The sequence below is a fragment of the Danio rerio genome, chromosome 6 (genome assembly GCF_052040795.2).
Source record: "Danio rerio strain M-AB ecotype USA chromosome 6, GRCz13ab, whole genome shotgun sequence".
Classification (NCBI taxonomy): domain Eukaryota; kingdom Metazoa; phylum Chordata; class Actinopteri; order Cypriniformes; family Danionidae; genus Danio; species Danio rerio.
The window spans coordinates 29,860,507-29,872,897 of record NC_141026.1 but is presented as its reverse complement, the minus strand read 5'-3'; the positions used below and the strand labels follow the sequence as shown (position 1 = coordinate 29,872,897).

The window sequence follows — 12,391 nt, the reverse complement described above, 5'->3', positions numbered from 1 at the left end:
AATTTCCTGTAGAATTTACAGTAACTTACTGGCAGCAGTTAACTTACTGTAAATCAATTACAGGAGAAATACTGCATTTACAGCACCATTTGTATAGTTTTATGTATATCTTCACTGTAAAATATAGCTATTTTTCAAGATGCAACTTTAAAATACAGTAACATACTGCAAAAATGTCCTACAGTAATACAGTTTTTTACAGTAAAATACTGTGTAATTTACAAAAATACTTAACATTGTATATGTGAAAAAATGCAGTGTGACAGTCTTAACATTTTGCATAAATTCTTTTTCAACAATCTTGTCTTACAGTGACCTGTAGCCTACATAAATGACACTCCCTCTCTGCAATTTCTAGTGTGAGGCTCAAAATAAGTTTGAACGTCTTACCTGCATCAAACCAAAGTAGTGTGGCTGAACGGATGATTTCTCAATTGAAACAATTGACTTCATTACAGAGAAAAAAAATGCAAAAAAGGCATGAAAATTGTCAAAAAGTAAATCAGTTAAAAGCAAAACAATACAAAAAAGTGCATGTCATTAATAAATGTTTGTCAAATGAGAACTATATACGTAGTTTACTAGTGTTACTTAAAAAAAATAAATAACATTTTCAAGCTTTTTATCACAATAATAAATAATAATTACAAATTTTATTCATTATTATTATTATTTAATTTTATTTACACAAATCTTTCATTGATTTTCGACTACACATTTTAGTAAAAGACATCATTTGGACACTATCATTATATTTTAAAGCCTTGCACTTCAGTTAATGAATCTACAGCTAGCCAAAATCCTTCTGGCTCAGCCTGTCTGCTACAGTAGCCATGCTCAAAGCTCCTGTGATTGGTCGAGCTGAAATTTGACTGACACAGATTTGAAAGGAGCACTCTCTGTTTAGACACGTGCAGGAGACATATAATCAATAAACTGGGTTCATGATTAATGAATAATAAACTGGATCAAGAGATTTGCTCATCCAAAAAAATTACATATTAGTATGAATTACTCAGCCTCATGTCAATTCAATCCCCTGAGATATTTGATATTTTAGATAAAGTCAGAGAAGCTCCTTCATCCTCCATAGACAGCAACGGTCCCAAGATGTTCAAAAAATGAACCAAAAACACTGTCAATACATTCCATGTGACTTTAGTGGTTCTACTGAAATCATACAAACAAAGTTTTTGTATGTGTTCAAACATATTTTTTTTTTGGAGTTTGTTTATATCATCTTTTCCAAAAAAGGTCAGTGCAGGGTGTTTACTACAGGCAGTACAACATATTGGGACAAAAACGGGGACGTATTTGGTGCTCCCCAGAAATGTACGTAGGGCTACATTTTCAGAATGAGTCTGGGTTATTTCCTATACTAAACATGCACCATGATCTGATGCTAAAGATATGAGCAAAAAGTCATTTTTACAGAATTCTGGTGCACAAAAGTGTCTTGGATACAGTTAATTAAATACAGTTGATTGACTGAAGTCACATGGAATGTTTTGACAATGTTTCTGGTTCCGTATGTGGATGTTTTAAAATAACAATGTTATTGAACTTTCTAGTGTAAGAAACACATCACAAATTTAAATTAGGCAAATAAACAACAATTAGCACTCATATAATTTAAATCATCACCCCTATACACACCCTTCTCTGGATGCTGAACATCTCGGCACCATTGATATATATGGAGAATGAGGGAGCTCTTGAAATCCATCTTAATTTGTGTTCTGACGATGAGCAAATGTCAAGTCAAGCCAAGTCAAACTTTATTTATAAAACACTTTACAAACAAAGAAGTGAGCCAAAGTGCCGTGCAGAAAATATACAACAAAATAAGCATAATAAAATATTAAATAAATATATAGATGAACTACCTCAAAAGGCCCATACATTAAAATAACCAGTTATTAAAGGTGCAGTATGTGATCTTCCACAATGCTAACAGCTAAGCATAAATCTCTGAATTACAGTCCCTCCCCTGACGTTCAGAGCCACTCCTCCTGAAACAGAAGCACGCGCACCTTAAAGATGACAGCACCCTCTCTCGTGTGTTAAAAGCGACTAGTGCTTGTCTGGCAGCGTGCAGGAATTACACTCATTACTAAGCAAAACTGACATGCTATTTCAGAGCGAATATTTAGTTCCATAGTAAACAAAATAGGCAGAGACTAGGCGGAATAGTATTTACTTGTGTTTTGTTGTTAAACTAATTGAAATCTACATCAACAATGCTGTAAAAGGTTCCTTATGAAACTGAAAATAGTCTTATCAATCTTTCACCGTAAGATTTTAGTGGCTGAACAACACTTTTGTGAAGATATAACCCATTTGTAACAACAACATCTGCTTTGTGTGAAGCTAAACTAGTTTTAAAGCAGAACATTAAATCATTCAGCCATGGTGTCATCCTTTCTCCAGCATGCAAAGGTAACTCCAATACTGATTCAGGTTTTTAAAAAGTTTTGATTCAGCATGTTTTTGCCGATTATGCACGCTACTCTCTCTCTCTCTCTCTCGTGAACGCGCAGCATGTCTATGCACAAACAGCGGTCGGCAGAGCTGCATACAAATGTCAGCGCAGTTGTTCAAATTTGCATTTGTTGACAGACAGTTTGAGCTACTTTTCGGAATTTTGAGAGATGTAGGCCCGACTCTATTTAAATGGATGAACATTTTTTAGTTTTATGCCCTACCCAAACTATAAAAATACATATAAATGCATTTAGATCATTTACTTTAATCATTACTATTGGAATGTGAAGAGACTTTCAACCAGCACAACAACAAACGTTTCTGAAGACAATCACCTACTGCACCTTTAAGATCAGGTGTCAAATGCCAATGAAAAAAAAAAAAGAGTTTTAAGAGCTGATTTAATTGAGTACATGGACAAGGCCTGTCTAATAGGCAGCAGCACATCATTCCAAAGTCTAGAAGCTACCACAGCAAAAGCACGATCCCTTCTAAGCTTACGCTTCATTTTTGGCACAATCAGGAGAAGCTGATCAGCTGACCTGAGAGAAAAAAGTGGGCTTATAGGGATGTATCAGCTGAGAGATATAAGGTGGGGCAAAACCATTTAGAGATTTAAAAAACAAATAAAAGATTCTAAAACTGTTTTCTAAAATTAACTGGCACTAATTAATTAATTTATTTATTTAATTTTGCCCCATTTACAATCAGGCAATAGCTGACCTGCTACTCCCCACATACAGTGCATTACAGTAATCTAACCGAGTAGTCATAAAAGCATGGGTTACCGTCTCAAACTGTTGTTTTGGTATTTATTGCTTTCTTTTTGCTTGTTGTCTTTTGCTTAAAAAAGCTAGATTTGTCATAGTGGATTGAAATGACACACGGCTTAGTAATTAATTAAAGAATTTTCATTTTTTCATTTAAGGTTTTATCATTTAAGAACATTTATTTATACATCTCCTTTTTTTTTTTTACAATCTTGCATCACCCTTACATTTGAAAATAGGTTTATGGATTGCAAACTGTCTAAGAACACTGAACAGCACGTTCTACACCTTGTTGCAACATACGTCATCACTGCCTGACTCACTCCAATAAACAAAACACACATATGCAAAACCTGTCCAATAAACGTGCAGGTATGCTGTATTGGTCTCACTGACACAAATCCTCAATCAGTTTAGACATACCTGACGCACTCGCACACCCTTACTGCAAACACAGCGAGTTTAAATAAAAGCTGAGAGCTTTTTGTGTGACTCCTGGAAGCAGAAGGAATTTTCTAAAAGAAGCATGGAACTTTAGATCCTCAGTGTTGGCTTTGTTGACATTGGAGAGTGTGTGATGCTTCTGTTCTTGTGCTCTCATACATTAGAAATACATTACCACAACCGCACACAGTGCCCTAATAAGGGGGTGAAAAGCAATTCCATAGAACACAACGTTTAGACACGTCTGTATCTGTGATATGTCAAACTGCCATTGTAATAACAAACAACCGCATTCACTTTGCTCTATGGTCTTGCCAACGATTAATCACAGCTACACAACACAGAGTTGAAGAGGGTGTGAAACACTTAGGTGAGCAACAATCTTTAGGTTGGTTTGTAAGATGTGTTTGGCACAGCCATTACTTTTTTTTGGAGCTGTGAGGATTTGAGCAACTCTAGAAACACAGAGATTAAACTTTTGAAATGTCTAATCACAAATTAAAGCCCAACCAATGACTGCGAAATTAAAACTGATAAGCAGAAATAAGAGAACAATGCACCAATTTCTGAAATCCATAATCCATTGTGATTTAACTCAAACTTTGCAATCAGATTCACTGCGCATTTAAGAGTGAGTTCCCACTTGTAGTTTGGGTTCGACCAAAAAAAAAAAAAAAGAAAAGAATAGAGATACATTTATTCATTTTAAAGAATACGTACGGTTTGCGATTGAATTTATCCAACATCCAAAAAAAAATCTAATAAAATAAAATTGTATTATGCTGTGCTGTGTGTGTGGACTACACACATTCATTGTATGTGCTGAGAGAGAATTTAAATATTTAACAGGGTCAGAACAACTTTAGGATTGACTCATTTACACAAATAAATGAAGATTAGGTGCAGAAATATGCATTTCTGTTGGCTGACGCTGCTTCAAGTTATCACGCAAACACATTTAGAAAACGTGCTGCATTTTCACACCACGCAAACAAATGAATAAAAAGCGCCGCATATACTCACAATGCAAACATTTACAAAAACACGCTGCATTTTCTCTTTCAAGAGGACCCAAAAATGAACGCCACTGTGCCGTGAGTATTGCTCAGTGAAGTTGTACTGTAGGTGATCTTTAAAAGGTGAGTTTTTTGTTTGTTTATTTCAACATCCTTTTGTAAGCCTGTAACCATAACCTAAATAACTAGATCCGTCATGTTTTAGAGCCCCGTTGAAACATTTCTGTTGTGTTCTTTGCTATTTGAAGGTGTTGTGAGAAAATGCAGTGCGTTTTATTAATTTGTTTGCGTTGTGTGAAAATGCAGCATGTTTTTTAAAATTGTCAAAATATTTAGTAAAATTCTCCACTCCATCAGTCCATAATATGTGCAGATTGATAAAAGATAAAACAGATGTACGGTATATGTAGTTTTAGTCTTTAAGTGTTTTTTTCAGACATGAAAAACATGTCATGTCTACCTCCACTTTCAGATTTAAGATCCAATCTCAAATCAAGTAAGGCGTTTACAAGCATTGCTACAAACTTTTGAATTGTTTGGGTGAATGTAAATATAATGGATAGTCCACCTTAAATTTTAAATGTACCCACTGTTTACTCTGTTAATTTTTTTCTTATGTTAAAAACAAATGAGGGCACTGTATGCTGAAGAAAGCTGAAAACCCAAAACAACTGGCTTTTATATTAGGAAAAAAAAAATACTATGAAAGTCGATGGTTACAGCTTTCTTCAAAATTTATTTTTCTGTGTTTAACAAAAGAAAAAAAAACTGGTGGTTCATTCCACTGTAGCGACCCCTAAGGGATTAAGCCGAAGGAAAATGAATGAATGAAAAACAATAAAGAGTAACTATCCCATTAAGCTATTGATGGTCAAGATTCATGTAGGCATATGCTGATATTCAGCAATTGAACATTTTTATAATGAACATGTATGAAATTGATATCGTGAACACTTCAAAATACCATCAATAAATATTAATGAAACTTTTAGTGCTTCTTAAGAATATTCACATTGTATTTGCACAGTGCCAAACGCTTGGAAACGTAATTCATTCGTTCATTTTCTTTCAGCTTAGTCTCTACTTTAGAGGCCACTACAGACAATTTAATTTATTTACTTCACCTATAGCGCTTGTCCATGGACTGTGGGGGACACTGGAGGAAACTTACGCCAACATACAGAGAACATGCAAACTTCACATTCAAATGCCAACTGACACAGCAGAACTCAAACCAGCAACCTTCTTGCTGTGAATCGACAGTGCTAACCAATGAGCCACTGTGCTGCATGGAAATGTAATTAGTTATTTTAATAATTCAATCACTAACATTTTGACATGTTTATCTGATCCACCATATGCTGAATATCGATTGAAAATTCAGACTATTTAATGGCCTATTGTATATTAAAACTGTGCAGTAAGGCTCCAATAGTTCATTTAACTAAACATGAAAAGCTTTTTCAAACTTTTTTTATTCTTAGTGGGTTTAGTTTTATTTGTCATTGCCTATTAATGTGTAATCTGATTACATATTGAAATTGTTTTATTAAACTGCATTAACAACTAAATTCAGTAGAATTTTTGTAACTATTATTTACATAGTAACAGTAATAAGTCAGACCTTCACTCAGTCATTAACATTTAACCATTGTCTATATATATATATATATATATATATATATATATATATATATATATATATATATATATATATATATATATATATATATATATATATATATATATATATATATATATATATATATAATTATATAAATATAATCACAACAAGAAAATCTGATACCACCATCAGTCTAGATTTGGCATTTTTGATTGAAATGCAGCTTGAAGAAATAATTTTTTGTAGATACAGGTCTATCAATCACAACCAAATCTGAATCACTGGCAAAGTCAAGTGGAAATAGTTTTGACACCGCATTGTAACTCAAAGCAGTCTGTGGTCAGAGGCATCTTTCTCCGAAAACAAAATCTCCAAAATTTAACCACACACGCATGACAGCTATAACGCACACGGTGACAGAGCAATATTTTTGCCTAATAGCTCTACATTCCACAGACATTCACTTAGAGCAAAACGTGAATGAATGCAGTTCAAGCTGTACTTCAACTAAGCATGGCTTCTGGCAAGCCATCTGATGTACTGGCCCCTGTAGGTCGAGGACCTCATCCTGAGCTGCTGATCCCTGCACTGCACAGCGGCTTCAAGACGACACTATCAGAATCAGTAAAAACCTGTTTCAGCTGTCAAATGCCTGGAATTAAACATTTTAGTCCTCAAACAATCAGTGCTGACATCAAATAAACCAGCATGAAGTTGATCCAGTGAAATGTAATATGATATTCATCAGCATAAAAGCAGATAAGTGGATTTATAAACAGCAATAATTTATAAAACAGGCACACAGTGTCCTTGTGGTTTTAACTAAGGTTTACAGTGCTATTTATGAACAAATTTGAGGGTTATGTTTATTTATTTTTTATGGAAGGACTATGAACAAATAAAACACATCCGTTTTACAGGAATTCATGAGGGTTCAAAGCAAAAGTTCAGGTTCAAAGTCCAAAGAGAGTGAAAATTATGGTAGAACAAATACAAATATAACGCAACACCATTGCCATTTCATATATCGCATATAACCATATAGCTATCAAAATGCCTAAACAAAGAATAAAAACAAAATTAAAATATTACATGGCAGAGACAAAATAAATACAAAATAGAAGGTAATTAATTTCAGAGCTTAATATGAATTATTATTATTATCATCAACAAGCAAAACATATCAACAACAATCATAAGACGATAATAATGTAAGATTACTTAAAATAATACTAATAATAATTAAAATAATTTTACCTTTATGTTACAAAACAACGATGGCTTGGGTTTCTTGATGTCTTTGGCGTATATGTCCATGTCTTCCAATGCAAGGTACAGTTGGTTGAGCTTGTTTCTACAAAGATGAATAAAACAAGTTTCCACTCCGGTGATCGTCTATGGGGGATTATATGACCATTATCAGTGATGTCACGAGTTCCCGCCCAGAACTCGTCGACCCCGCCCCACCAGTCCACGCGCGATTGTTTTGGTGATCATTATCTTTCTCTCCAAATGACAGAAGCGGATTATATTTCTTCTTATAACACGGGCTTTCTCCACTCCCGGTAAGGAACATGTGCAAACCCGTACCATAAACACTGTAAATCATTTATCTAGGTTCAGTTTAATGCCAGAGAGAGAGAGAGAGAGAGAGAGGAGAGAGAGAGAGAGAGAGAGAGAGAGAGAGAGAGAGAGAGAGAGAGAGAGAGAGAGAGAGAGAGAGAGAGAGAGAGAGAGAGAGAGAGAGAGAGAGAGAGAGAGAGTACTATTACTTTTCTGCGCATGGCTTGAACTCACTGGATAGGGTTTTTTCGTTACTCATATTTTTAAAAACAAATGTTATCTACATAAATGATATCTTATTTTACAGTAATTTGGATTGATAAGTAAGTATAGTATGTAGAAAGAAAGGCTAACTTATAAAAATACTATACTATAAATAGGCTGTTATACTAGTAAATATTGTAAGGTAAATTCAGGTCGATGAATTTACTTTTCCTTGGTTATCTTAATGGCAAAAAGTGTCCAAATTAACCTAAATTCACTTTGCTTTAATGTTTACTACAGTAATCAGTTGTGTAGTACATACCCTAGTTGTAGAAAACTATACAATTAGGTAATTTGTTTATATTACTATACTTGTTTCACCACAGCAGATTAATTCAAGTACTTTACTATAGCACTGCTCTAAAACAATATATAGTATTCACTACAGTATTTTTAATGTAATGGCAAGTAGAAATTGCTTTAAAATGATTTAAAAGTACTTCTGAGTGTATTAGATTGCATTATCTTTCATATTACAATCAGTGCAAAAGTAAAATTGTAAATGATTACTTCTGTTAATATGGGAAGGTAGCAGCCTGCACAGTACATCTTTATATTAATTTAAATAAAATGTACAGATGATAAACCTGAGACAAAATAAAGGGTATGATTATTATAAAATAAAGTCCTACTGTATATTTGTGCTTGTACAGACAACTGTTGACAGTAGGGCTGCTTAAATTCATTTGCATGCCAAGATCATTTATTTCTCTCTGAAGGATTTGAGCTTTACATGATTCGGTGAGTCAAGGATTTTTGTTTCACTGCTTCAAACCATGCTCTAACAGCACTTGAAGTCACACACAATGAATTTCGCAGATATTACAGACAGACTCTGACAGCATGAGTGATTTACAAAGACATTGCAAAGCACATTGAAAGCTCTGAAGGTAAATGCTGCAAGGCTCTGTGAGCACATACGTAACTGAACCTTAAAGAGCAGTTATGACCAAATCAAAGTTCAATACTCCTCCTCTATGCCTGCTGCGTCATACTGATGATCATGGCCTGAGGCCTTGCCCAGCACTGGACTCTCAGGTCAAAGTCTTACAGCCTGACAAAAAGCATAAACAGATTTTCTGCACATCATGCAACATTGAAAACTATTCTTTAAATGAACCCTTTCCCTTTTAATCTTTTAAACTTGTGCTCATGCTATTTGTCAGCTCTGTATAGTCCTTGGAAATGATTGCAGTCTGGCACAAGAGACTTCACTCAAGAGGCCGTAAATGTTACATCACCTATGCTATGCCTCATTGTAGTAAATTGTTGTAACATTGTTCTTTTTCTGACAAGTTTCCAAGAAGTGCGCAAAGGCTGCTATTATGACAGAGTGGTTCTCTTAAAAGCATAGTTTACAGAAAACAAAAGTTGATATTTACCTCCTAATGTAGTTCCAAACAAGTACTTTTTTTTTTTTAAATGTGGAACTCGATCGATTGATCTAGTTAGTTAGTTATGGCTGGGCCAGTTGGCATTTCTGTGTGGAGTTTGCATGTGTTCGTGTGGGTTTCCCCCACAGTCCAAAGACATGCGGTACAGGTGAATTGAATAAACTAAATTGGCCATAGATTATGTGTGTGTGTGTGTGTGTGTGTGTGTGTGTGTGTAAATGAGTGTGTATGGATGTTTTCCAGTATTTTGTTACAGCTAGAAGGGCATCCGCTGTGTAAAACATATGCTGGATAAGTTGGCGGTTCATTCCACTGTGGTGACCCCTGATGAATAAAGGGGCTAAGCTGACGCAAAATGAATGAATGAATAAGTAAATGTGTGTGTTAATATTTTACGATTACAATAATTCCATAAAAATAATTCAGTGAGGGCCAATGTTGCCTGGGCTCCATAATTTCTTATACTTTTTTTTGTGATTTAGAATATTAGTTGTAATAAAGGGATAGTTTTACTCAACAATGAAAGATTCCTTACCATTTACACACACTCAAGTGGTTCTAATCTTTCATAAATTTCTTTATACCGTTGAACACAAAACAATACATTATGAATAATGTTAGGAAAAAGTAGCCATTGACATCTATAGTATGTACAAAAAATATTATTGAAGTCAACTGCTGCTGCTGCTTGCCAACATTGGCAAAAAAAAAATTTGCTCAACAAGAAAGAAACTTTGTGAACTGTGATATTCTTTTTTTTTTTTCAAATCTTTTATTTTTAAATGTTAACGATTACTTGTCCCTTTCCAAACAGCTACGACTGTAAAAATAGAAGATATTCTGATATAATGAAATGTAATATAATGAAGTCTGCTTAAATCTGATTGAGAGATTTCGTGCAGAGAATTACGAGGTGGCCTACAACACATTTTGTACCACCTTTGCCTTTTGACAAAAATCAGGCAGGCAGGCAGTCACAGTTCTCATCAGACCCTAAGTGATGCTCAAGCAATGCTCATGAATTCAATAACATTTAATGCTAGTCTTTTTTTCAAACAAGAATGATTTACTTGATAAGATTACAAGAAATAATGAAAAATGTGTTTGTTTCAAATAGCATAAATTTCACGATCAGGATACCATCTTCGTTTCATTTTAAACCTGGAAAAACCCTGTAAATGTTAACTAAAATATGCATTTACAGAGCACGTCAAATATGGTAAGCGAAAGCTCAAAAGAACATTATTGAACAGCAGCATACAGTCGTGTGATGCACTTTTAAGCTTTTATGAGGACCAGTTATTTTTTGTTTGTTTGTTTCACACAAACAAGCAACACAAACGTATCCTCAATAATATTACCTTTATTTGTGTATTTTGGTTTTGGAATGTCATAAGGGTGAGTGTTGTGACATTTTTTTCTCATTCATTTAAGCGCAATTTAGTAGCCTGGTAAAAATTGCTGACATTAACAATATTTTAAACCCAAATTAGCAAATAATAGACATTTTTAATACAAATATCCTAGCATGGCATGTACCATGATGTTTCAGTGAGGTTTGCACCAATTCTGGGTTTTAGGTACCATAAAGGTAACTCAGCTCAGCTGCTCCATTATAACATGGCAACAAAGAGGGATTAAAAAAGGTGCTTTCATTTTCTCTAAAACCCAGGATTGGTGCAAACTGAACTTTAACTGGCTAGCCAGCTAATCCAGCTTCATGGTACAGGGGCCCAGGTGATCAACTACATAAATCTAAGATACTTGTTTTTAAAAAAGCTTGCTGTTATACAATACCTGTACAAAAGGTTTACACTCACTATGGTGCCTGCTTTTGAAATCTTATGAAGAAAATAAATAAAGGAGTGGTTATGAGAATTCAGGTCAGGTACACAAGAGACATTCACTATCCTTAAGAAACATTAGCTATACATTTAATATCTGGAAGACACAAAGTAGAGGTCTCTGTCAGACAAAGTTCTTCGGAATGTAGTCAGATAGGCTTCTAAATACTTTGATTATTTAGTATGTATTACACCCAATCAAGCATGTTACAACCGAAGAGGAGAAAAGTATCTCTGAAAATATATCTTTCCCAGCCATTATTCCAATATAACACTAACCACTTTCAGCCTTCAAAATAAATAATAAATACAACTTTCCATTACAGCATAACATAAAACTGAAAACAACTTTTACCCTGCAAGACATAAACAACAATAAATGAAGCTCAAGTCATAGCTTGAAACAATGCTAGCATTACTGTAGAATTATCATAAAATTAACACCCATAAATTGGTTTTACCATTCATCATATATTCAATTTTACGAATTATACATTGGCGATCAGGGGAGTCAAGTTTTTTTCAGGTATGTTGGTAATATACCTCAGTAAGCAAGTTTTATATATTTAATTCAGCTACTTACAATTTATTAATCAAACTAGTTGTGTTTTCACTGTTTTGAGGAATATCAAGTGGTTCTCAATGACATTTGTGATCCATTAATAGGTGCTTTCCTGCACCTATTAATGGATGACCATGAAAGACATATTTTTTATTTTACTGTTTAACTTCCATGTGCCAGCCAATGTATAATAAAATACAAACTATGCATCTAGATTTACAGACACCTACAAACACCTTATAAAAAAAAAAAAAAAACGTGTTTTAAGAACACTTGCGCTGCCTTGTTGTTGGTGCCCTAGATTTGCAGATAATTAATTTTTTTTTTGGTGCAAACATGATTTTAGGGGTGGTAAAATGTATATTGAAGTTATTTATTATTTTATTTATTAATATGTGTTAAGATACAGATCAGAGCAAACTGTTA

At 34.1% G+C, this 12,391-nt stretch overlaps 1 protein-coding gene across 2 annotated transcripts in view; it reads right to left on the bottom strand.

Moving 5' to 3' along the window:
- Positions 1 to 7,724, bottom strand: part of slco2a1 (solute carrier organic anion transporter family, member 2A1) — a 40,982-nt gene extending 33,258 nt beyond the window's left edge. For both annotated transcript variants that reach the window (XM_087254762.1, NM_001442032.1), the window contains 1 exon segment: positions 7,596 to 7,724. Coding sequence is in view for 1 of the 2 variants with exons in the window: in NM_001442032.1 (NP_001428961.1) it covers positions 7,596 to 7,655 (60 nt within the window). In the remaining variant the exon portion in view is untranslated.
- Positions 7,725 to 12,391: the final 4,667 nt, after the last annotated feature.